Genomic DNA, 27,845 nt, shown 5'->3' on the forward strand with positions numbered 1-27,845 from the left:
TCCTCAGCAGCCCCTGGCCCGTAATCATACAAAACCACTGAGGACCCACTGTCGACATAATAATAGGGTGACCATGATGGCAATGATGCTCCGTTTACATTTACAGCGGGTGAAAAGGAGCATGTGACACCGGGTGATGATGTCACAGGATCAAATTTAGGGCAGTTTTGTTCACTGGACTCCGGCATGGAACTTGTCCCTGACTCGACTGACTGTGTGATGGGTGTAGGGGATAACAATGACAGGGCATGAGAGACGTTTAAACGTGTTGGGCTGTGTTCATAACTGCAATTACAATACCATTGAGAACTACAGGTGAAGGGAAAAACAAAATGTGAAAAAAAAACAGCCAGGGGGGGGGGAAAGGGTGATATTTATTTATATATGGATATAAATAAATAGTAAAGTGACATGTGGAAAGGGGAGGAAGGTGTGGGGGAGAGAGAGGTTGATAGGACAGGAGGAGAGAAAGTCAAAACAAAAGGACGAGAAGGTGCCCCGGTTGCTCCGTCCAGCGCCCCCTCTTGGTGTGCCTCTCCCGTGGCCCGACTCTTTCACTGCACCTGTTTGGGTGCAACCAACCAACCAACCAACCAACCAACACCTCCCTGTTAAACACTCCTCTCCCCTGCTCCCCCAGTGACTAATTACTACATCATTAAGATGGAATAAATTACTCTCCATACATTGTGACTTCTGTGTTCGTAATTATTGTGATATTTGTGTGAAGGGGACAAGGGGATTGGGTGTGGTAAATTGGGGGGCATGTACGTTTTTCTTTTAATGTTTGTTTGTTTTGGAGTCCACGCCAACTGCCCTAATTTTGTTCCCCTAAAAAGAAAAAAAAAGATAGAAAAAGAAACAAAGAACTGAGATTATATCAAATCAAGAAAAAAAAAAGAAATGAGAGAAAGGGGCGTTCAGCCTCTGTTAGGTGGACATGCAGGGCTTGTGTCGATCAAAGGCTTTTTGGCTACAGAAGCAACGTGCACAGGGCCCAGCTCTGCTACAAAACTACAGAATCCAACGAGAAGAGGGGGGAAGACCACACTGCCTCTTGTGGTGCTAGCATGAAACCCAACACTAGAGAGCAAGAGAAGCTAGAAGAAAGGTATAGGGATGGACGCAAAGGCATGAGCAGAGCGAAAGAAGCTGAAGCTCAGAGTGAGGGAAAGGGATACAGAAGTGATGGAGAAAGGATCTCTGCTACGGCAAAGGCGTGGCATCTGCCCTAACAGATTTGGACCTTCTACTGTGGCCCAGTACGGTCCAACAAGTGGTGTAGCTCCAGGGGCTGCTGATGGGAATGCAGATTGTGAAAATTACTGCAGTAGCTACTGTCAAAATCCCAAATATGTGCATGTTATTCTATCTCTAATTGTCTAAATGGCACATCAAATCTGGGACTCCTACACGTAATCACACCCAGTCAGGAACAATAAGGTCAAATAAGCTAAGGCTTTATGAGGAGTTGGTTTGGATCGGTGTCTATGACAACTCTGTGGGGAGACTGGGGCAGTAATGGGGGGAGTGGGAGTGACTTACACGGAGATGCGGGTGAGCTGAGTCCACCGTCGGTGGGCGTGCTGATGGTTTTAGAGTCGGGCATGGGGAGGGGCACGGGGCGTGCCACTGGGGGTGGCGGGGGCAGCAGAAAGGAGCCCGGCATTTTGCTCTGGCCACCTCCATTAGGCTGCAGACGGACCATATAAACAGGGTGAGCGGGACACACACACCCCCGAGATCACAGGGGGACAAGAGTGACATCCAACACTCACCCAGTGACCCATAGATGGCAACAGCATGCACACAAAAAGGACCGTATACAACCAGAGGAACGACGACACATACACGCACACACACGTAAACCTAACAGTAAAATGATCAGACAGTCCGGTCAAAAAGAATGAAATACATACGAAAAAAAAAGGTGCACAACATTTTGTTGCAAACATTTAGGACCTGATCTAGTTTCTAGAGGTTTGCGTGTATTAAAACATGTGCAAACTTGATAGCACACGCAAAGCTTAGCCACTATATTTGTGGACAGAGGATTTGTCTCTTAAGTGAGCAAAATAAGGAGCTCAATTCATTTAGCGTGTCTGTCTTCATGAATGTCCAGAATATTTGCTGATCATCTGAACACCCACAATACTGAGAAACAAAAATGCAACACAGGCAGTGTGATTAATCAAGAATAAAACTGTACTGCGGCCGCTGTTTTGTGTCTTTATTTAGTACGTCTAGAAAAGACGTGCAAACTGGCAGTGGTGTAGAAATGGCTGTGACAAAAGAGGTGGTTGCGCTGCAGCTCTGTCCTACATATGCTTGCCAAAATGTATGGACTGTCAAAAATAAACATTTTAGACATATCGTCTATTCAACAATATAATTTTATGACATTATAAATGCTGCATGACTTAAACGGCTGATTAAAATAAATTAAATAGATGCATTTCGGTGTCTGCTGCCGTTTATTTTTATTTTATTTTTAAATGGCGTTAATTTTTTTAAATTTAAGAAATATGTTATTATAATATATATCCTATGTGAAAAAATGTCTTGCAATATGCATTTTCTTGCTTTTGGATCATTCCAGACACGTTAATGCGCTGCAGTGTTGTTAAAGTCCACCGCCTCCCCGCAGAGCGCACCGTCAAGTGTGCTAAAAATAATTTCTGTTGTCTAAATTGCCATTCTATATTGCAGAAAAGGTGATATGGATTATTGTTGTGTGCTGTTTGTTCAACATTTTAAAACCACACAGGGCATTACAAAACATAATTGTTGAGGGAAACGAGTGCTTCCATGGGAACAAAAAGCCCGTAGTACATGCACAATCCTCATTTGTTACCCATTGTTCACACAGTCTTAGTAGATCACACGCAACACACCCACTAAAACTACACACAAGTTTATAGTTTGCACACGCTGTTTAGCAACATGAACAATGGATTTTAATTTGTATGTACCATATATTGTTTCCAAAATGCGTCCCGCGGCTCGTTTTCTATTGGGCCATGACATGTTTTCCTGACACAATATACACGTCACGTCCCAAATTAGAACATTACACACACAAAAAAAAGAAGAAAAAAATGCCATCCATCTATCCATTTTCTACCGCTTGTCCCTCTCGAGGTGGCGGGGGTGCTGGAGCCTATCCCAGCTGCACTCGGGCGGAAGGCGGGGTACATCCTGGGACAAGTCACCACCTCATCACAGTGCCAACACAGATGAGGACAACATTTACACACTAGGGCCATTTTAGTGTTGCCAATCAACCCAGGTGCATGTCTTTGGAGGTGGGAGGAAGTCGGAGTACTGTCATGATGACTACAAATTTCTTGCAAGATAAAATATATTTTTGAGTGTGCATAAGGCTTTAGTTGGCATAATAAAAATAATAATAGTAATAATAATAATAATATTGTATTAGTAAAAAATTATAAATATCGTAAGGGGGTTAGATTATATATTACACTAATTTGCTTTGTTGGCTATGACACAAAACTAAGTTGTGGATGGTTTATGGTATTTTTTGTTTTTTGGTCATAAAGAAATACAATCATGTGTGCTTACAGACTGTATCCCTGCAGACTATATTGATCTATATTGATATATAATGTATATATTGTGTTTTTTATGTTGATTTAATAAAAAACAAACAAAAAAAACCACATTTTTAAAAATTTAAAAAAATATATATTTTGTGCGGCCCGGTACCAATCAGTCCACGGACCGGTACCGGGCCGCGGCCCGGGGGTTGGGGACCCTTGGTCTACAGTACACCCAGCATCCTTTCCACAGATTTAAAGGCCTTCTGCAGAGGTCCGGGCCATGTGAGGACATTGAAAATAAAACATAGGTGCTTCTGGACTTCATCTTGTTCCTCCACCATGTATTGTGCAAAAAATACGACGTTCCCTGTGAGTGATTTAGCCTCGTTGTTCCCAGCAGAGCCGCATCACATAGAACGACAGCAGGAATGCAACTGTAATTTCCAGTGTTTTCATGGCCGTTTATGGCGCTCCTCTAAACAAAGTTAAATTTGACCGACTGCGGTTTTGATGCTAACTCGGCCTGAGCTTTTTTTCCCCAGCATGAGCTACATTTATTGCATCCTCCCATGACACTGTGGGGTCAGAACAGCATTGACCACAACACCAAGTTTGGCATCCGGTTTGAGGACGCTGTCGCCAGTGAAATAAAAATAAAAAAACGTAAACACCTTTATCCTTCCTTCATCTCCCTCTTGCAATTTATGTTACACAATGCATCTGTATTCTCAATCCTAAATAGGTTTTTTTTTGTTGCATTTTTTGGAAGTTTTTCAAAGTTGTTAAAAAACAACAACCTTACATGTCTGGCAAAACAACTCACAATGTTGCCATTTGCATGGCAGGCCTGTAGTGGTGCTGATATTCTTGTGTAAAATGACATCAGTCAGTCCGAGAAGTGTCAACATAAACGAAACATGAACTAACCATTGTTTGCACATAGGGGTGTATTGGTACATGTATTCGAATCAGAGTTTTTGGTACTGAACCTTTTGGTCTGTACTGATTTTCTTGACGATAAACATTATGTGAGGGACTGGAAATATAAGCCATGTGTCAAGTCTGTTATAATAATGCAAGTGACCCTTTAAAACGCTATAAACGATAATTTCTCATTAGTATTTTTTACTATTGTAATTGGAAGGTCAATAACTTTTAATTATTTTGAATAAGTAAACGAACAGACAAATAAAACCGATTCTCAATTTCTGTTAGCAAAAATTGCATCTTGAAAAGCAGTTTTTTCCTCAGTGAGAAAAACCAGGTGGGGTGGTTTGCTTTGTTGTCTTTTTTTGTTGTCATCACTTTCGGCACACTGGCTTGTTCGTCCGTGTTGATGAGCTCATGTTGCTCATTCGGTTTGAAGCCAAAATAATCAGGGGACATTTGGCTTTGCAATCATCTTTTTTCCTCATAATTCCTCCAGAAGCTCTCTGCCTGTGGATCCTGTGTGTGTGTGTGTGTGTGTGTGTGTGTGTGTGTGTGTGTGTGTGTGTGAGAGCCAGCGGTCCCACCTCCACCCACCGAGACAAAGATTGTAGATGACTGACAAGAGGGTTCACACCGTTCATTGAATTTTGCTATTGAATAAACATGCTCAGGTGCTAAGAGCCACACAGCTTGGACACCGTTTGAAAGCGAGATAGGAATTAAACAAACACACATGAACATAGCAATGTATCAATCGGCCCAGGCCTTTATAGATAGCAAAAGTGTGTCCTCATGTTCATTGCAAAGGTCCCGTTATATATAGATTACTAAGTTAATAAAGTTTTAGAACCTACGGCAGTTTGCTTTTTGTCACACGTCAACAAAAACAGACCGAATTTTCATAAAATTACCCTTTCGGGTTTAAAAGTTTTTGTCGACCATTTACTGTATTTCAACGCTGACTTAAGTCACTAGGAAGAATATAGTGGATAGAGACTTGATGAGTTTGTCCACAGGTCACCGATGTAAGTGGGTTACACAGTATCATTGTTGTGTGTTATGTGAGGACCTAAATGTTTCTCTTTGTGCTTGATAATAAATTGATCCAACCTAAACAACTGGGAGTACGATACTGTCCTGATAACTAGTGTCCTCAGTTTTGCAGAACGGGTCTATTTTTTTTCAGAAATGTGTAACTCTGACAAAAGAAAAGAAAGAAAAGGAGGATATCCAACACCCTTCTCAATACTTGTTTCCCTCTTGCAAATAACCCTCACACCGTCCCCTCGGCCTTGATCCACTTACCTGTGCACTCGGCTGTCCTGTGCTGTCGGTGCACACGAACTGCACAAACTCCTTAAGCGGGTCCTGGTGGTGGTGGTAGCGTATGGTGGGGTGGGTGAAATAAGGGCTGGACTGCTGGATGATTGAGGAGGAGGGGAAGTGCAGGGCTGAGGCTGAGGCACGGGGGCTCCCTGCAGAGGAGAAGCAACCAGGAAGTAGAGGAAGAGAAATGTGAGTTGGGAAAAACATGACAGCAGAGATATCAAACAGTGCAACCCTACGAGACATATGCTTTAACTAAGCAGCAGTGATTGTGTATGATTATTGGTCACTCAAACCGCTAGTCGTGCTGACACATTAAATCGCTGTGATTATCTGTACTGTGGTTTACCATCCATAGCTATTGTGCAACATGTGGCCACACTCACTTTATAAATCAGACTCCGCCTGGCATCTCTTCACAGACTTTTCCAGACCTATACTGCATGTATGTGTGCTGCCTTTCCATGTGTGCCTCGCAAACCCACACACACACACACACCACTAAGGTACACCAGCCTCACAAACACACTTATTTTATTGGTTGTCAGTGAGGTTTAATCAATCAGCAATGTGCGGCTCTCCTCAGTAGTTTGAAGCTTGACAGAGGATCTCCCCTCGCTCCCAAATGACCAGAAAACACCTCCTGGAGACATTAGTCAGGCAGTCAGGCTCCACTGTCTGTCTCGTCGGCTACAATTCTACGGCTTTGGCAATTTGGCACACCAAACGAGAGAGACAAGCTGCTAGGTGAGGGGAGCCTGGCGAACAAGCATCTGTGATTTTGTCTGTCACCTACTGTCTCTTGTGTGTGTCGCTACTCACAAAGAGTGTCAGTGTGAGTTGGTTAAACTTCTGCCTTTGTGCAGAACTCAACATTTTTGGGTACTTTTGGGTCCACGCATTGGATGTGCTGGCGCGTAATCGCAAGCCACAATGGCGGTCCCTCCAGACGAGCGTAATCAGACAACAGTCTGCCTGGCAGCTCGCCATGTCAGTCCGGTGCCAACAACGGAACATAAACAATCCAGCACTTAGCCCTGAACACTCACACTCTCACACTAGACCTACACAGGAGGAGCTAACCGTTTCAGCGCATCCAAGGCGGGCCATGGTAACGAGAAATATCTTTCCCTGTATGCACGTCTTTCCTTTCACTCCTGTCTTCCTCCAGGCACTTTATACAACTGGAGGCCTCTAAGGGACATTCCATTTGGACTGCAGCCATTGTAAGGCAGACAGTCCTCCGCTGGAGTGTAAATTTACACATGCACACGTGTGTGTCTTCAAACTAGGAGACAACCTGGAAACAAACCCCTTAGCTACCCAGTTTGTTACGTCAACTCGTGATCGAATTTGGAAGCTTTTTTTCTTCATGGTTCAAGACACGTCCTTGGGTGTATTTTCTAAATATACCGCAGGGAGAGCTGAAAGTAAAATTCAATACGCTTCAAGACGAGGGCATTGAGTGCAAATGACCTTTACATGGTAGGTGTGGTTTGGCCACCGACCAAACCATCTCTTTGAGAGTCAAATGGAATGAGAGCGGTGGACGTATTTATGCCTTTGAAAAGCGAGCCCGCCAGCCTTCAGGGACTTGTTGGCAAAATTCAGATACTAGGGTCGTTGGGAATTCTCCGAGCGGAGATGGAGAAACCTTGTCGGATATGCTATTGGACCAAAATGCTCGGAGGACAGTTTGCCCTTTGTGCCTCAATCAAAAGACGTCATTGGGAACACACTGAAGGAATCTATGGCGTTCTGTGAAAATCTGCTCTCATTAAAACTAGAAACAAGGACAAAAGTGAACATGTTTGGAAAAGACGGCTAACTTTGATGCAAACTACAAAAACATATGTAGAGTAATGCGAAAAAGTCTCACACAGCCACTAACTTAGCTGACTGAATAACCTTTTCAAATACTTGGACCTCACAATCAGTAAATAGCAGGATAGCTACAGTTACATTTTGGTGAGGAAAGTAAAATAGTTATTCACAACTTGGCATCAATGGAAGTATCCACTCCCCAGGATTGTAATGGCTCGTTTGTGGGTCAACCGTCAACAAACGAGATTCTTGTGATTACATTTTCTAAGTGGTGTCAAAGTCAAGGCCTGCGGGCCAGATCCGGCCCGTGAATTAATTATCTATGGCCCCCGGAATGATATTTGATTTGTATTAGAACCGGCCAGCAGGCCACAGACACCTGCTGCTGTTTCGCACGCACCAATACTCCATCAGTGTTGGCGTTAGGAATTTTCAAAATGGGATCCATTAAATCATAAAAATGGGGTCCCACAGTAAATTTTTGGGGTCCCACTTTTTTTTATAAGTGTTTTGAAAACAAATGATAAATGTATGCATTATCCTGTTATATCTCACATTCTATATTGTGTTTTGGAAAAAGTTTGTCATAAATGTTACTTGATTCATTAAAAAAAAATAATACAAAAGAAAACACTTTTTTATGCATATGTAAATTTATTCAGTTATAAACATTAATTCACTTTCTTCTTTCCTACATGGATCTAAACTTTACCGGTAAATGTTTTTATTGTAAAATTTTCAGAATGTGTTTGTTCTATTTTTGGCCAAAGTAAGACAAAGAAAACAATCTGAATTTGTCTTTAGTTTTAATGCCATGATTTTAATAGTCCGGCCCGCCTGTGCACAGATTTTCCTCCATGCGGCCCCTGAGCTAAAATGAGTTTGACACCCCTGTTCTAAAGCAACAAATGTAATAATGGCTTAAGACTGACAGCACTGAGAACGTAGTTGTGGCGTTTGGTTGTGGTGGTTGAGGGCTCTAAATGACGTTGTCTAATTTGCACAATTGGCTATGATGCAAAATTTAGTGTTTGTGTGTGGGTGGGTAAAACGGAGGTTTTGGTTTATGTCTGAAGCAATATAAGGCATTATCTAAGGTTTTATTGACTTCAGTGTCTTGTAGGAATGTGCCGATCTATTGGCCACCGATTTGTTTCGGCCAATTTTTGTGAAAGTATGTAATGGACATGCCTTTTGATGCCAATCACAAACACTAATCCTCTTTGGCTGATACTGTATTTGTATTTAGTACCCTTGCTGACAAGCAGCTAGCACATAATTATACGTCTCCATACAGCGTATAGCCACTCCTCTAAGATGATAATAATCACATCTATTACAGCAAATAAACTGCATTTTTAGTATCTGAATGATCATTATCAAGTATCATTATCATTGGGGTACAAGGCAGAACATGTTACACACCGAGAGCAAGCCAGGCTTGCAAATAGCTATGCTAATTGCTGAGCTTGTTTTAAACAACAACAATAAATAAGCAATGATGTAAGCTACAAGTTACAAGTTAAATGTAGCTAAGCTACTCTACAAGATACAGGGCAAAAGTAGCTTGCTACATTTATATATATTTGACCCCCCAGTATGCATTAAGCTACAGACCCCCATTTAATGACTATGAGCCCACATGTATTATATTAAAGTTAATATAACTTAGAGTGTACAAATTGACCCAATAAACGGTCATTTAGCTGGGGACACCCTACAACTACCTCTAGGGGTCCCCAGACCCCACTGTATGTATTTATCTAGCTTGCCTTTTCTTTGGCCCACTGTTATAATGTTATTCATTTTCTATACCTAGAGTAAAAAGAACAGCATAAATCTATATTTTGACAATAAAAAAACATTGACTTGTGTGTTGTTTGGGAACACTTGGTAATGGTTATGTGCAGTAAAACTTTTCATAACCTCAACTCATCTTAATGTGTGTTCCTAAATGTGTGTTGTATGTCTTTGATGAAGAGAGCGGTTAAAATGTTGGTTTACAGAGTAAACAACTAAAAACTAACGTTTGGGGCATTGTTTTCTCTAAATGCATACATTGGTCTAAATATGGCCAAGGACACGCATCATTGTGGGTTTCCTGCACATCATCTTCATTACTAAAAGTAAAATATAATCTGCAAGTTAAAATTCCTCTGTCATTTTCAAGTATTTTTTTTTTGAGTGGTCAGCTTGAAGCATCCCTCTGTCTCCGACTCCTTCATCGTCATGTGACATGAATGCGTGACTGTTATGATTTTGCTTACTATTTACTTATTACTGTACATAAATGGTACGACATGCTGCATAAACAGTCCCATTATATAGTGTTTGAGCGCAAGGGCGAAAAAAAAACCAGATACCAAATCTTTCCAAATTAAATTGTGGCGCACTGCCACAAATAAATAAATGAATGGTAAACACTGCTATACATCAAGGTAATCGTATGAAAATTTATAAGCCGTATTGACGACTGAAGTCAAAGCAATCCAAACATGATATGAGCATTAGGGCAAAGGCATGGAGGCAGCAATGATACCATGCAATGACAGTATTAAAACACACAAGCACAACGATGGTGGTTAAAAATTTTTATGGATGAAGATAGACTGAAAGAGAGAGAAACTTAGGCCAAGCCATGACGGTAAAATGAACAATTGAAACTCAGCAGTTGGCACTGCGGAAATGAAAAGTTGTATTTTGGTTTTCCTGTTAAGTTTTGAGGTTCCAACATTTGTCAATCCCTCTTTTCTTCTCTCTCTCTTTTTCAGACTATAAAAAATGGCTGGGGGAAGGAAGGGGGGGGGGGTCGTTGCCTTGGTGGTGGGGGCTCTCACCTGGTCTCACTCCTGCCAGCACAGGCAGCGGGTGGTGTGTGAACGCCATGCGGGGGGACCTCGTCTGGGAAGTCAGGGCGTTGAAATCAAACTTCCCCGGCTTCTTAAGTGAACCAGGCGAGGACAGTCCTGGCAAAAAAAAAATAAAAAAATAAAAATGGAATAAACAAAAAAAAAAACAAAAAAAAAAGTGGGGAGGAGAGGGTGGAAAAGAGAGAGGTGGTTTCAATCAATAAATTGTTGCTTATTATTTTAATTTTTTTTACTATGCCACATCATTTCTAATTGCATTTTAGGGGAATGATTCTTTAGTTTTTGGGTGTGAATCAGATGACTCAATGCTGCCTGATTGCCTCATTCACACATATAAGAACAAAAAACATAACTCATGTAGAGAGAGGATTCCCAGCTCCCAACTTTGAAGTAACAGGCCGGGCAATATATTACAAGCATGTCTTCATAAGACAAAAATGGGGGGAAAATGACTGAAGCCAATATCAAGCTGGTCTTTGTTTGCGAGCCAAGGCACATCTGTAGCAATAATAACCTCTCACTGTGCCACTGTATGCTTTCTCCATCTCTTCTGTTTCTCTCGGTTTTTGCCTGTCTTTTTTAGGTGCCAACGCCAAACATGGCCGCCATTATAGCCACAGTCAGCTAGTTGCGGTTTGGCCGCCGCGAGAACCCACAGGCTGGCTGCACGAGAAGAGGGCTTCATTCAGAAATAGCACAAACTGTACAGTATGGACGCGACAGCTGCTGAGTGCGAAAGACAAGCAGACCGACAGAGGAGCTGGGAGAGGGAGAGAAGCACGTGGGAGACATGAAAATATGCGAAGGGAGCTAAGCGAGTGAGAGAGAGCAAAGCTGAACCTGTGAGAAATGCAGCAGTGTTTTTGTTTGTCGATGCGTTGCCCTGACGACACGTATGAAATTGGGATGTCATAAGTTGTTTAAATATGGTTATTATCTGGCGTGCACACTCACTCACACACGCACATACAATGGCTGAACACATAAGCAGCGCATGTAGCAGCATAAAAATAGACAAAAAAACACAAGCTGTCTTCTTCTAATCTTCCTGACGAGTGAGTGATGAAACTTTTTTTTTTTTTTTACGGTTTTTCGGTCTATTTTCGTGGCACCTCCGCATCAAACAGGGCATTAAATACGATTCTTCCTCCAGCTGGATATGTGTGAAAGTGGATGGTGAGTGTGGGGGCGTGCAAAACCTTCCCTCCTGGTGTGAAAGAGTTAAGTCTCAAGCAGGTGGGAGTGAATATGTGTGAACCATTTATGTCTTCAGCAGACATATATTTCTTTTTCATACACATACGCGCGCGCACACACACACACACACACACACACACACACACACACACACACACACACACACACACACACACACACACACACACACACACACACACACACACACACACACACACACACACACACACACACACACACACACACACACACCAACCGTAGCAAAAGTCGGTGGGAGTATTGTACTGTCAGATAAATTCCGAGCGTGAACACAACCTCGGATCCTGCTTCTGACACCAGCAGTTAGTAGCGATGGCTAAGAGACACTAGTACCAATGAGAGCCGCAACTTAAATGACTGAAATTTGAAATACTTTTTAGCAGTACGCGCGAAGCAGTCAATGACGCTGACGACCACAAAGGAAGACGGGGAATCTGCTGACGACTGACATCTGGGCCCTTAAAGTGCGCCGTTACCATCAGGAGGATGTAAAAGAAAATGTCTCAGCACTTCAGAGACGAAGCAGTCTGCCAATCCGGTTTACATGTGCGCTTGTGCCACAACTGCACTCTTTCTCTTCTGGCAAGCCTCGGCGGCGCTCCACTGGCAACCAATCAAGCGCTCCCCTGATGACCCTTCTGTCTCGTTGCACTAACAGGCCTGCCACCAGATGCGCCTCTGAAGCGCACAGACACACTAACAGACATACAATTCTGGACAAAAAAAAGGGGAGGCTTGGTTTGGACGAGTCAAGGAAGGCCAGGAAACTGCTAGGATTGAAGTCACAAATCTAAGACCATCCAATAGGGCCTTACTGTACACATCACTGAGGCAGCGTGGGATTTATTAAACACTCATTTGCAGCTAATACGAAATCATGGGTATTTTGCCTAAACCCCTCCTTCCTTTATCAGCCCCTTGTGGAGCAGATGTCTCCAGTATCCTCCTGGATCCCAAGGCTATACACACAGTCATTCACCATCTGGGACCATGCTTCAGCTGTGCAGGCGCAAGTCTGTGCGTGGAAATCTATGGTGTGTATCTGAATGTGACAGCGTATGAATGTGCCTGGAAGACGTGTGTGTTGTGTGTGGCGATAGAGAGAGGGAGGAGGGAGCTGCAAGTGGACACACACTGAGGCACACCTGTCTGTGCTTGGTGTTGGTTTTTTTAATCTTCTATCCAAGCACATGGTATGCGAGTGTGTGTGTGTTTACATACACTCCCACCTGGAGGGGAATTCCCAGATGAGTTGGCAGGTGGTATGCTTAGGAAAATGGGATACACACCATACCAACAGCCCTTATTGAATAGAATCCTCTCTTTGTGTACCACACCACCCAATCTCTTTATTAACTTGTTCTTTTTAAATAAACAACGCCAACAGTTTTGTAATTCATCAAATTACCTCATGATGGCATTTATTAAGTAAACTGAGCACCTGGTGTGTATCGGGTGTAAGTAATTGAATCGGGACGATGCCTGCATGTGTACAAATGACTTTCCAAATTAATATGATCTATTCATCCCCAAGAGTAATGACAATTGAAGAATTGGTGTCTGGTGAAGCGTACTCTGTCCATAGATGCAACCTTTAGCTCCAGCTTTACAGATACCATGCCACTGCCGCATTAGATGGTATCAGTCAATACAGTTATGTAGTGTTACCAAGCTACTTGATTAAGTGGACCATACCCGGCAATTCATTGAGTTACTATTTGAAATACGCTAAGTGGCTAAAACAGGGCTATTCAACTGGGGGCCCGTGGGCCAAATCCGGCCAGGGAATCACACCATACCGGCCCCTTAGTTCAGGTCAAAACGAGGAAGAAATACTTGAAAAAACAGTTCTGGTGTATACAGGAATTTGGAGCACTGTAAACACATTGGCAGATCCCTGCATTGACATTTTAACCTTACTACCAAACATAGAACACTGCGGTCCAAACTTAAGGGTTACATAACTGAGGCGTTCCTCAAAGCATCCTTTTGAGTCCTCTCCTTTTTGGCACTTACGATTCCATCCATCCATCCATCCACTACTACCGCTTATCCAATTTTTTTTTTTGTAATGGGATTTATGAAACTAAGGTGTTGCTGTAGCTTGTTTATTTCAGATACAGTCAGTAGTCATTTGTTTAACTTATTTAGTTATACTAGTGGTGTTCCTCAAGGGTCTCTTTTAGGTCCTCTTGTTTTGATCATTTCGCCTATTCAACTTGTGGCCCGGGAGTTCGGTTCAAAAAACTTGTGAGAGACTTACATTTTTGCAGCAGATTTCTAAAAACACGAGAGAACTGCCATACAGATGATCTTTGACTAATATATGGATATTCTCATTCATCCAGGTCATTGTAATCTCAGGGCATTCAATCGATTGCAACTGGACTGTTTGGTTTGTCTTAAAAGACATTTAGCCTCTAATCCAACTAGGCTTCATCATTTTATGCTCATAGACTTAGATTGGTCAGATCTGGTCTTAGACTTAAATTGGTCAGATCTAGTCTAGTAGTTGGTACTAAAACACCAAATATTTATGCTCCAATAGCAGGAGTTTATGCCTGGGAAAATCTATTTTAGTGAGAAAAACAACTATTGAGATGCAAAAAAGCAATCCTACTGTCAATGCCAACGACAGTCGGTGTAATTTCCCCTTGTTGGCATTGAGGTATTGCATAGCAAAACAGTCGTTGTGGATCGACCACTAACCGCCCAAAATAGTCAGAATCACCTATGTTAACATTCCATTCAGTTGTAAACAAATGGCACACAAGAGCATCTGTGACCAGAATGTTTCTAACTCCTGTTATTTGTTGGAAGCTAAATTGCAGTCTTTTAGGAATGGTTAAAAGGACAGGGTTGTTATGTGGGAAACAGGTGGTGCCACAGACCACCACCTCTATTCAGAGATGGTTTTTCAACCTGGACATAGATGGCTTCTATCACTCCTCTTTCATACCAGCTGTCCTCCCTGTCCAAAATGTGTACATTGTTGTTCTCAAAGGAGTGCTATTTCTCCTTGAGTTGCAGGTAGACAACTGAGTCTTGGCCTGAAGAGTTCACCCGTCTATGCTGTGCCATACGTCGGCTCAGTGGTTGCTTCGTTTCTCCAATATATGAATCATAGCATTCATCATTACACTGGAGATTGTTCTTATGGGTGTGGGGTGTCCCGTCTATAGGAGGCACTAGTTTCGATCTCAGGGTGTTGCCTGGTTTGAAGTGTACCAAGATGTTGTGTATGTTAAAAATCTTTGTCTAGCTTTTTTGCAGAAAGTCCTAAAACCAACAGAGCGCTCCTGTAACTCTGACAAACTAATTGGGCCAAAATCAAATATCTACGATAGAGGACATTGGTTCTCTGGAATATAGAAAATAAGACCGAAAGGATAAGCAGTCCTTAGCTTTCTGCAAATGTGATCCCTGGTCTAAAGTGTCCATGTTTTTAAACACTTCCAGCAGGGTGTGATATACAGACACACCAGTGGGCAAAGTCATGCAACAACCTCAGTGGTGGCCCTGATGAGCAGCCTCTTAATTACATTTACAACTAAGTGGAGCAAGACCCTCGGAGGCTCCAGTGAGAAACCTAACCAGTGATTTTGGCTGCGTCCATCCCCAGAGTCCTCCCGGCTGTACATGTTTTCAATTAGACAGAAGGGAGAATGGGATGAAAGGCAGCGGCAGGATGCGGGAGGAAGGGTTTAACACCTCTGATCTACAGACGGTAAGCGTCTTAATGAGGGATTTCAAGCCAGGGAGGGACGGAGGGACAGAGAGGTGGAAGCAACGCGGGTACCTTAACACCTGCGGGGGTGGGCAGCACGGTAAGCATGGGCGTTTCAATGTGTGAATGGCTGCCTACGAAGAGGGGCGGCATCAAGTGTGCGGGTGTTGGCGGGCATCTGTGCATGCACATATTATGCATGTGTGTGCGCGCTAAAGCACGACACAGAACCTGTGGAGGTCTGTTTACACATGACTGAGTAACCCTTATGCATGTGTATGTGCCTGCTGCTGTTTTTTCCTTTTCTGGTGACATCTGTCGGTTAAAATGGCATTGGGAGGCCAGACAGGACTTTGGAGAGAAAGCCAGGGATTTTAGGTGAGCTGTGCATGTGTGACAAAGAATGTCCAATTTAAACCGGATAATCCGGAGGAATCCTGCCACTTAACTACAGAGGAAAATGGGGGAAATACAAAGCTGATCAGCATTATCATGACTATACATTGTTTTCTTTTCGTCACCTCACATACAAACATAAAAATATAATATATACTGTTTACAGAGTGTGCGAATAAATAGTACATAAGTGTAATCAATGTTGTTCTAACCATGGTAAGGAAACTGCACGCCATCGTTTTCATGTTTTATCTTCCTCTCCTGCACACTGGCCAAATGGTGCTGCACTGAAAGTGGAGAAGGGTATTGTTAACAACGAGAAAGGAAGACAGCGAGAGAGTGAGACAGGAGATGGCGGAGTTCAGAGTTTACTTCATGGATGTGTTGCAATGGATCGCTGACACATCATTGGCTAAAACTGTGCAGTAATAATACGTTGTTAAGAAGAGCTTAGTTGCTGAGGAGCAGCTTTACTGAACTGTTGTATGGATGAGGTGGAACTAATGATAAACGACACAGAATAAAGAGGGTCATAGCCAGAGCAGGTTACAGCAGTGGTCATGGTTATGTAACATAAAGATTTTGTCATTATGATACTTAATCTGAATCATTGGAACTTGTTACATTCCTATACTATGTTATTATTTATCACCGTTCGTGCAATAAAAATGGAAAAGCCATTATTATATATATAAAAAAAAGAGTTTACAGTCTAAAAAGGTTTCTTTATTTCAGTCAAGTCCATTAGGTGCTGTTTTACTTGGTTTACAATGGACAAATATATATATATATATATATATATATATATATATATATATATATATATATATATATATATATATATATATATATATATATATATATATATACATATATATATATATACATATATACATATATATATATATACATATATATATATATATATATATATATATATATATATATATATATATATATATATATATGCTATGAATTATTATAATATATAGACATACAAATAAAAAACAAAACAAAACAAAAAATATATATACAAACTATTATTTATTCAATTATATAATAAATGAATAATATTAATAATATAATTCAGCAAGTTACTTTGTTGATATCATGACAGGCATTACACAATAATTGAAAGGGGTGTCCCAATACAACATTTTCATTACTGATATGGTTCCGATATTGATCAGATACATATCAGCACGAATCATACATACTTTAATCATTTGGTGTTGTGGTATGTTAAAAAGGCTTAATTAAGTGAGTCCAACAGAGAAAAACGGTAATGCATTCATTATTATAATATAATGGACTTATGCTGTCTTCAAATTGAAGTGCAGTGTCCACAATAGTCAGGATCATTCTGCAGTAAATTGAATGATGCGGACCCATTTGTTACTGGATACCTTCCAATGCGCTCCTACCTTAGGGACGTACCTGTAAGTAATATGTAACAATAATTATTTGGCACTTGTTTATATTGACAAATGGCGTGTTTTAGAATTCAATATTGTTTAATTAAAAACACTTATTGCGTATGTCTAGCTTGTGTGCCATTGTGAGCTTAGCTGTTGTGTAGCTGCTAGCTCCTAGTAGCCTTCAGCCGACCATGTTTACCTTTGTTAAATGACTTCACTAAAATACAAGAAAGGACTAACCTTGTGTGCTTATTGGAGGACATTTCGATGTTAACTGGCTGTCCATCTTTGCACAAATAAACACGCTGCAGCGGTACATGCAGCAGAGCGCATCTGTTTAGAGATTTTAGATGCAAGCCAATATCATCCGATACTTGTTTAATTGCTGATATCCAACCAATATATAAAATCAAATTGGATCGAGACACCCCTAATAATCAATGTATCAAAACTATAAATCAAGATATCTATGACACTAAAGTGCTTGGAGTGTCAATAGGCATAATTTAATAAATGAATAAACAAATTCAATTTTCCTAGTCCAATGAGAAGTATTTTGTGAGAACAAAAAATAAGCAAGTGTTACTGGATAAAGAAAGAACAGTGTAAAAATACAGTACATGAAGGACAGTACATGGAGGAGAATACAACTACACTTATTTGGGTAGCGAGCCAAGGGGTTAGGTTTGTAGTGTATGGGTGATTGAAAGAGATACAACAGGTAGAAAATAGATGTGTAGTGTGGTACCTGCATCCATGTCATTGGGCCACGCGCTGGATTGGGATGAGCTGGCAGCAGGCGAGCGTCCAGGATAGAAAACATCATCTGTGGGGCTCTCCAGCTCACTGTCGTCTAACGACTTCCTCTTGGTAGAGCTGGGGGGCAGAGCGCATGGATATGAAAATTATTTCTTTGATCATAAAGCAAATCAATAGTAAAAATAACTAATCACAGTTTGCTTAGTGGAAACGAAAAGTCTTGGATCACAACCATGAAAAGTACAAGGCGTGAAAAACACAAATGATCAAAGAACAGTTAGAAGTACAATAGAAGCAAACACAGTTAGGACTTGCGCTCTGTGTGTTTTTTCTGTACATATGTCATGAGTTAGTGTGTCTTTGTGTTCGTTAACTACCTCCGTGGAAGGTGTGCGTACAGTTCCACCTCAGACCTAAAGTGACGGTGGGGCGACAAGAGGCCAGAAGAAAGGAAAAGACAATTTAAGAAAGACAAAGAGGAAACGCAGAGAGACAGCAATTGTTCACAAATAGCACTTTTTTCCACTGCTAAGTAGCATTTTGGCTTGGCTTTCCACTTCAATGGAGTACAGCGAGAAGTTGCGAATGTACCACACGGCGTTAAACGCATCAGTTAGAACTAGTCACAAGCTACTGAAATAGGGAAGCATCTGCATTCAATGTGGTTGTTCTTTAGCGGACACATTTTATCCAAGAGGAGACAGAGAGCATCACGAAAGGGGGACTGCTGCAACTAAGTGAAGACTGTGGAGTACAACACAAGTTAATGTTAGCATGTGTGTTTAATTGAGTCATTTCTAGTCACGCACCAACAAATGATACACTAAATTACATGCACTAAAAACAATTTATGCATATATTTGGCTTGAAAACAGCTTTCTAAAACATGTTAACACCTTAATTAAATTGTGTTTGAATTTTTAAAGGTTAAATTAACATACCTAAATTATGCAATTGGAAACCAGTTCCCTCCTGCATGTATAGTTTTTGACTGAGCTAGCGTCCTAGTGAGCTTTCTACGCATGTGCCAGTTTCTGTGAAGGACCATGGCGTCGTTCCTAAAGGGGAGCTATGATGAATTTGTTTTTTCTGAGTTATAAATGTTGTTACAATGTTAGATCCTCGTGTTAAACAATGCCAAAGCGCCAAATCATGAAATTAATTTCGACGTAAGCTTACATGCAGTTTTGGCTGCCTTTGTTCGTAGCGTTTTGCAGACTGTCTATGTCGTGACATCACAGCGAGGTGGACACACTTATTTAAACATTATGTCAAGCTCTCTGCCAGAGGGGGAGGAGCTTCCTCTCCTTTGCTTCAGGCTATGAGGAAAGTATTATTTTCATCTAATCGTGGCTTGCACATAACAATGACGTGCGACATGTAGTGACATAATTGCTAGTCTGAATTGACCGGGAAAACTTATATAGTGTTTATTAAATTTATTTTCGATTGTGTCTGAAACAAAATAGCGGTGACTACTAGGGATGTCCCGATCCGATATTTGGATCGGATCGGTCGCCGATATTTGCCAAAAAATGCTTATTGGCAAGGCATGGGAAATTGCCGATCCAGATCCAGTTTTAAAAAAAAATTTCGATCCGTGTTTTCCAACGCACCGATTTAAATAATACATTCCACTTTTCTGCTGCTCCCTAATTTCTGTTCCACATTTTCCAGCACACCTTCAACACATCCACAGGTCTGTGTCCTAACCGTTAAGACGGCCATGTGAATTAAAAGTTACCGGTAAAAATGTCATGAATCGATCCGTTGTGGTGAAGAAGGAGCTGAGCCGGAAGGCAAAGCTCTCAATTTACCGGTCGATCTACGTTCCCATCCTCACCTATGGTCATGAGCTTTGGGTTATGACCGAAAGGAGAAGATCACGGGTACAAGCGGCCGAAATGAGTTTCCTCCGCCGGGTGGCAGAGGAAACTCCCTTAGAGATAGGGTGAGAAGCTCTGCCATCCGGGGGGAACTCAAAGTAAAGCCGCTGCTCCTCCACATCGAGAGGAGCCAGATGAGGTGGTTCGGGCATCTGGTCAGGATGCCACCCGAACGCCTCCCTAGGGAGGTATTTAGGGCACGTCCGACCGGTAGGAGGCCACGGGGCAGACCCAGGACACGTTGGGAAGACTATGTCTCCCGGCTGGCCTGGGAACGCCTCGGGATCCCCCGGGAAGAGCTGGACGAAGTGGCTGGGGAGAGGGAAGTCTGGGCTTCCCTACTTAGGCTGCTGCCCCCGCGACCCGACCTCGGATAAGCGGAAGAAAATGGATGGATGGATGGACGGTAAAAATGTCAGCTGTCTCTGTGCGATATAGAAAATGACTATATCGTGATATTCGAGTATACGTTCTCACGCAGTTGCTTTTAGCTGCTGGCATTACACGACAGGCTCTTCCCACTCCTTCTTGTGTCTGTTTCTCACAGACAGCAAGCGCACCTTCTTACACACGTCACATACTGTCACATCACACGTCACATACGTATACGCACTCTCCCAGCAGAGAGGTAGCAGCATGGCTAACGTTAGCTGTGATGCTAGCGTAGCCGTGTAAGCGGTAATAATGAAGGAAGAATTAATTAATTCCCAAGAAAAACAGCAGAGGGTCCATCGTCTGGTGGTGGTTTGGCTTCAAGTGGGAATATGTCGAACAGACAACCGTAATTTGTCAAGTGTGGGGCAAAAGCATTGCTATAAAAAGTAGCAATACTGCTAATATGTAGCATCATTTGAAAAGTCCCCCTGCTAGAAAATAAAGAGTGTTTGAAACTCCGCACGTCAACATCTCCATTGTGTATTATTCAAACTCACCTAATTCAGCTGGTTAGTTGTTATCAAGAGTACTAAAACCCTTTTCAACATGAATCTGACAACTAAGTAGGCTAAATTACTTTAAACTTTAATACATGCTCGGATAAGGCCAGTATCGGCCAGAATCGGTATCGGATCGGAAGTGCAAAAACAACATCGGTATCGGATCGGAAGTGCAAAAACCTGGATCGGGACATCCCTAGTGACTACTTCAAGATACATTTTCAAAAGATAATTTATGATACATGTGGAGAAGGTGGGGCTTGGTTTAATTTGCAATCTGGTACCGGGACACAATAGAACATCTTGCAGATACTCAAAAAAATGGGTTATAAAGGTGACTGTGGAGCAAAATTTACAGTAAAGCTTATCTAGTACAAATGATCTGGATGACAAAAAAGTGTTTTGAATGCAGATTAAAATGATCATAGGTCCTTTTACCAACTTTAAATTTACAAGCAAGAAGATGAAGCCGGAGTTAGGGGGACTGCTTACAACCACAAGCAAAATAAAGACACACAATATTAAATAAGTTAACATTTAAAAAAAAAGCTTATAAAACCTACTTTGTTTGATACATGGCAGAATGTTCTCCAAGATAACATGAAGGATGAGCGCATCACACAGCTGCATTTTAACACCATAACTCTGTTATCAGCTTGGCACACTTTAAAAATCGGGTTTACCACTAGAAATTGGACTTTGCTCGTCCTGGTTTTGCCACTAGAAGAACAACAAAGCAACTGGGCAGTGTGGGACTCGGTACTATGCAGTGGAAAAGTGGCTTTTCAAGAGGTGAGCACCTAACAAGGACAAGTGGTTAAGAGCAAAGGGTGAAGAAGACTTCTAAATCAGGCAATGAAAACACATCCAATCAGCACATCACACCCTACTGTTGTCTGCACGCCCTATCCTGGCTGGGAGCACGTACCTGGTGGAGGGAGGGGAGGTGAGGGAGCGTCGCCCCAGGGCCACTTGGTTGATGTTGTAGTAGCTGGGACTGCTGTCCAGGTCAGCCAATGAGAAGTTTGGACCTGACGCTGTGGCAACAGGAGCTAACAAGAAACGAGAGGGGTGAATTAAGGAAACAGAATGACCAATAAGAATCAGTGGTGATAACATTAAAGATTTGGAATTCTATCTTATTTTTTTGCTTTTACATTTTGAAATTTGTGGAGGAGGAGAAAATAATTTCATTATAATCTTAACACAACTTCCACACAGTTTTGTGAAAGCATTCAAAGGAAGTACAAATAATCCACTCAATGTTGGTGTGGATCCAGAAAAGGGTGTTTTACATTCTTTCTTTTTTTTTATTGCAAAATTTTTGTAGATTTAGGGTGGTAGGTGTGAATGCACCCTTAATTTGCCAGTAAATAGTGGCTGATAGTGATATACAATTCCAGCATAGGTGGGTATCTACAGTATGTACCGGTAGGTGTACAATTTGGTGCAGATTCAAACAGGAATTTTGGCAGACTATTTTATTGTCGATATCTATTTTTCATTCATTGTGTTAATGTTATTTTTACTTACTTTGTGAAACTCTGACAAGCTCGGCCACGTTCCAAACCCCTGAGGTGACAAAGCAGTCTTGGAAACTCAGGTGTCCTGTGGAAAAGAAAAATATATTTTAATTAAATAAAATAGAAATCCTGAATTATGTGTTGTGTGGATCATATCTTTCAAGCAATTTGGATTCATTAAATGCATATGCTTGGAATATATACTATTAAATATACACAATTAATTACCTGGTATTTTTTTAAATCATATATATGTTTAAGAAATGTAAGAATCCATCTCTGAATGTTCAGAAGTCCTGTTTCAATGCTTTCTAGAGGAGTTTCCATAGCAGAAGTGTGCAAGGATGAAACCTTTAGATGATGTGTTTTTCTTTGAGCCAAAACTTGTTGAGATTAAATCAACAGCGATTCTGGTGGTTGCAGACAAGTAGTGCACTACATTTTGCTTTAATGGCTTAAGGACATAATTAAGCAACTATCAATTCCACACAGTTGACAGAATTCTGAAACATCTATTAAATGGATATACAGTGTGTGTGTGTGTGTGTATAAGTCTAAGTCTAATACTAACCATTGGGTGGTGGTTTAATGTCTGTGTCTCCTTGCTGGCTGGAGCTGTCTGATTGTCCAGATTCTGCAAAAAAATTGAGAAACAGGGTAGAAATGGTTAATATTTGTGATAAAATAGCTTACTTTTTATGGCCACATATCCATAAGCCTAAGTGTGATACAAAAGGTGTGAGATGAAACAAGATACATTTACAGTATGTGCTAAGTTATGATGTGTTAATAAAGTCAAGCTTAAAAAAAATACAATCATCAATGCACCTTCACTCAGCAAGAACTGAGAACAACCTTTCCTATATATATATATATATATATATATATATATATATATATATATATATATATATATATATATATATATATATATATATATATATATATATGTATGTATATACACATACACACACATATATAAATATATTTACATATATACATACATATACACAAACATATATACATATATTTACATATATACATATACATTATATATACATACATAACCATTATATATACACATATATACATATACAGTACACATATATACACACACATATATATACATACATATATATTAGGGCTGTGAATCTTTGGGTGTCCCACGATTCGATTCAATATCGATTGTTGGGGTCACGATTCGATTCAAAATCGTTTTGTTTTTTTCCAATTCAACACGATTCTCGATTCCAAAACGATTTTTTACCGATTCAAAAGGATTCTCTATTCATTCAATACATAGGATTTCAGCAGAATCTACTTCAGTCTGCTGACATGCAAGCAGAGTAGTATATTTTTGTAAAAAGCTTTCATAATTGTAAAGGACAATGTTTTATCAACTGATTGCAATAATATAAATTTGTTTTAACTATTAAATGAACCAAAAATATGACTTATTTTATCTTTGTGAAAATATTGGACACAGTGTGTTGTCAAGCCTATGAGATGCGAACTTAGTGTAAGCCACTGTGACACTATTGTTCTTTTTTAAAATGTTTTATAAATGTCTAATGATAATTTAAATGAGGGATTTTTATTCACTGCTATGTTGAAATTGTACCTAATATTATAATAAATAAATGGGTTATACTTCTATAGCGCTTTTCTACCTTCAAGGTACTCAAAGCGCTTTGACAGTATTTCCACATTCACCCATTCACACAGACATTCACACACTGATGGCGGGAGCTGCCATGCAAAGCGCTAACCAGCAGCCATCAGGAGCAAGGGTGAAGTGTCTTGCCCAACGACACAACGGACGTGACTAGGATGGTAGAAGGTGGGGATTGAACCCCACTGTTGTTGATAATATTCATTTTTGTTTCACTACTTTTGGTTTGTTCTGTGTCGTGTTTGTGTCTCCTCTCAATTGCTCTGTTTATTGCAGTTCTGAGTCGGGTTTGGTTTTGGAATTGGATTGCATTGTTATGGTATTGCTGTGTATTGTTTTGTTGGATTGATTAATTAAAAAAAATAATAAAATAAAATAAATAAATTAAAAAAATAAAAAATAAATAAAGAATAAAAAACGATTTTTTAAAAATGAGAATAGATTCTGAATTGCACAACGTGAGAATCGCGATTCTAATTCAAATCGATTTTTTCCCACACCCCTAATATATATGTATGTACATACACACTGTATATATACAGGCACACATACTGGAAAGCTTGTTCTCATCTCCCTGCTGAGTGAAAGTGCAATGATATACAGTGTGCTGTTATGCCAATAAGTATCTTACGACGCAATCATATCCCTCGCCCTAATCCTATTTAATACCTTCTTGCTGCTCGGGATTTAGTCTGCATAAACAGAACACCTTACGTACGCACGCACACACACGCACACGCACACACACACACACACACACACACACACACACACACACACACACACACACACACACACACACACACACACACACACACACACACACACACACACACACACACACACACACACGCATACGAACGCGCACCCACACAAGCATGTGCACTCGCAATCTGTTTTCTTCTTCTAATTTCTGTTTCATAGCCGCTAAAACAGACTCTGGAAAATAGCTGACCACGGGAGTCTGGCTACGCCTGTGGATTTGAAGCGCGTTTTGTTTTAGTCGCGACAAAAACTATTCGCCATGGGGGCCAACAAGCAACGCTAATCTATGTACACACACACACACACACACACGTTTGCGCACACCTGTTATGACTGGCCTATGAACGCTATCACATAAGTGGGCCAGGTCTTGGCAACAAAAGGACAAATTAAGAATGGAGAAGCTGCATGGAGTGTTTGGAAATGTGTGAGTGTGCGTTCATATTTATGGTTATGTAAAAATGGACCATGTGACTAGGTTTGTACGTGGAGGAGAACAGGGTGATGTCGAACGCTATTGGCCATCAACGCAGATCGAAGTTGCTAGCAAGCTAGCTAAAGGAGGTGTTTATCCACAGGCTGTAGGTGATAACAGAGCACACAAACTCTTGCCAGCAACACTTTCCTTGCAGCCACTCTAAGCCACAGATTAGCCTACTGAGCAGGAAAAAATAACAGGCCTGTCTCGCTGCCGACGAAGCCTTCCACAGAGAGAAAGAAAGAGAGGGAGAGAAAAAGAGCGAAAGACAGGCGAGAATGCAGAAAAGCAAAGACACCGCGGTTCGGCTTGCTGCGCTCATGCAGAATCCCTCACTCTTTGCTGTCTCCCCATCACGGGCTGCATGTAATCCTGGCAGCCATCTTAGAGCTTGGCAGCCATCTTAGCATTGGCGTTAGCTCCACATTCCAGGTAACTGACGGCACTCTCTCCAAACACACCAGGCTGCGCACGCACCCAGATGCATTGAAAAAAAAATAAAAACTCAATACGCGGATAAACACTCAAGAGTAAACATGCGACTGCCAATGAAAGCTGTCGAGAAAACAACCCGACTTCACTGGACGTTTACTGCCGTGTAGTATTTCGCCACGGGGCTCCACAATGCTGTAAACATTCCAGTTCTCTCACCTTGGATGCACTGTTTGGATACAACAGTGTGTGTGCCTGAGGGGTATCTGTGCATAACACTGTAATTAGTTTCTAGAATTAGCCAGATGTAGCACTTGACTGCTAGGCCACGATCACTTTCACTGCTAAGGAACACAGTCATCATTCTGTTGGGCCAAGAAGTGTTGATGGGGTCTGCTGACTGTTTATCACTTCTCTGCCAGTTCAAGTCTGTAACAGCCACAACCCGTCTAACCTCGCATCCAGCCCTTTATCTTGCCGCCACAGACCCCCAAAGCTTTGCCCTCAGCACCTTCAATCATAGCTCTGCAGGCCCCTCAACCTCAAGTGACCTCCCCGCTAACGTCAAACCTCTCAGTGCCACACTTTGTCTCTTCAAACCAGCAAATTATGATTATGAGTGAAAGATAAGGGGGCAACATTTTACAATAGATAAGAATAACCACTAAAGGGGTAAGACCGGCATGTTATTTGCCCATTTGGTGAGAATAGTTACATGTGAAATGCCTCGAATGCTTGAAATTGGACTAACCATGCACCTGGGAATAGGTTGATTGTCAACATTAAAAATGGTCCCTATTGTGTGAATGTGAGTGTGAATGTTGTCTTGTCTATCTGTGTTGGCCCTGCGATGTCCAGGGTGTACCACACCTACCGCGCAAATGCAGCTGAGATAGGCTCCAGCATCCCCCGCTACCCCGAAAGGGACAAGCGGTAGAAAATGGATGGATGGAAGAACTGTTTGCTGTCAAATAAATGATAAATGATAAATGATAAATGGGTTATACTTGTATAGCGCTTTTCTACCTTCAAGGTACTCAAAGCGCTTTGACAGTATTTCCACATTCACCCATTCACACACACATTCACACACTGATGGAGGGAGCTACCATGCAAAGCGCTACCAGCACCCATCAGGAGCAAGGGTGAAGTGTCTTGCCCAAGGACACAACGGACGTGTCTAGGATGGTAGAAGGTGGGGATTGAACCCCAGTAACCAGCAACACTCCGATTGCTGGCACAGCCACTCTACCAACTTCGCCACGCCGTCCCCAAATAAATAGCGTAACACATTCAGCTATGGTTGACATATTCGGTCGTCAACAAAACCATAATAGTCACATTTGCTCGTGACTTTTGAGACTGGGGATCTAACCGCGGTATTGCGGTTTTAAAAATAATGATAATAATAATAATGGATTAGATTTATATAGCGTTTTTCTAGACACTCAAAGTGCTTCACAGAGAAGTGAGAACCCATCATTCATTCACACCTGGTGGTGGTAAGCTACTTTCGTAGCCACAGCTGCCCTGGGGTAGACTGACAGAAGCATGGCTGCCAGTTTGCGCCTACGGCCCCTCCGACCACCACCACCTAACATTATTCATTCACCAGTGTGAGCGGCAAGGGTGAAGTGTCCTACCCAAGTACACAACGGCAGCGATTTGGATGGTAAGAGGCGGGGAGCGAACCTGCAACCCTGAGGTTTCTTGCACGGCTGCTCTACCCCTTACTCCTGTCAGTGTTGTTTTTTCTGGCGCTATTCAGGGGCTTGTCTGAGAAGTTAACAAAGCTCCCATGATCCCCTGCGCAGTGCAGGCGGGCAGAGCGGAAAACTATTGGAATCTCCTGATAAGTTCAAACCAGAAGAAGGGATGCATTGTGGTTTGGTGGTGAGAAAAAAAACGATCGAGGAGAAAACACGTTGTTGGAGTCTATAATCAGTCCAATGAATGAATCAGTAGACAGGCAGTTATGTCCTTTTGGTGTAAGTTCTCATGTGGACACATGCAAAAACAAGTTCGCAAACACTGCCACACCACGACGTCTACAGCAAGTCGGGGAATACGAGCATTACGAGAAGCTACTTGATGAACCATCCCTTGAA

At 41.5% G+C, this 27,845-nt stretch overlaps 1 protein-coding gene across 4 annotated transcripts in view; it reads right to left on the minus strand.

Annotated features, from left to right (window-relative positions):
• nfixa (nuclear factor I/Xa) overlaps positions 1 to 27,845 on the minus strand; it is a 384,964-nt gene that overhangs the window by 15,706 nt on the left and 341,413 nt on the right. For 2 of the 4 annotated variants that reach the window (XM_062026892.1, XM_062026894.1), the window contains 8 exons: positions 22,962 to 23,024; positions 22,401 to 22,475; positions 21,796 to 21,919; positions 18,036 to 18,163; positions 16,082 to 16,156; positions 10,478 to 10,606; positions 5,796 to 5,965; positions 1,546 to 1,693 (listed from right to left, as the gene is read on the minus strand). In XM_062026892.1, coding sequence (XP_061882876.1) covers positions 1,546 to 1,693; positions 5,796 to 5,965; positions 10,478 to 10,606; positions 16,082 to 16,156; positions 18,036 to 18,163; positions 21,796 to 21,919; positions 22,401 to 22,475; positions 22,962 to 23,024 — 912 coding nt within the window. Of the gene's footprint in view, positions 1 to 1,545; positions 1,694 to 5,795; positions 5,966 to 10,477; positions 10,607 to 16,081; positions 16,157 to 18,035; positions 18,164 to 18,423; positions 18,460 to 21,795; positions 21,920 to 22,400; positions 22,476 to 22,961; positions 23,025 to 27,845 lie in introns of all 4 variants that reach the window. The other 2 variants (XM_062026891.1, XM_062026895.1) reach the window with 2 other exon arrangements.

Source organism: Entelurus aequoreus, linkage group LG18, assembly GCF_033978785.1.
Source record: "Entelurus aequoreus isolate RoL-2023_Sb linkage group LG18, RoL_Eaeq_v1.1, whole genome shotgun sequence".
Classification (NCBI taxonomy): domain Eukaryota; kingdom Metazoa; phylum Chordata; class Actinopteri; order Syngnathiformes; family Syngnathidae; genus Entelurus; species Entelurus aequoreus.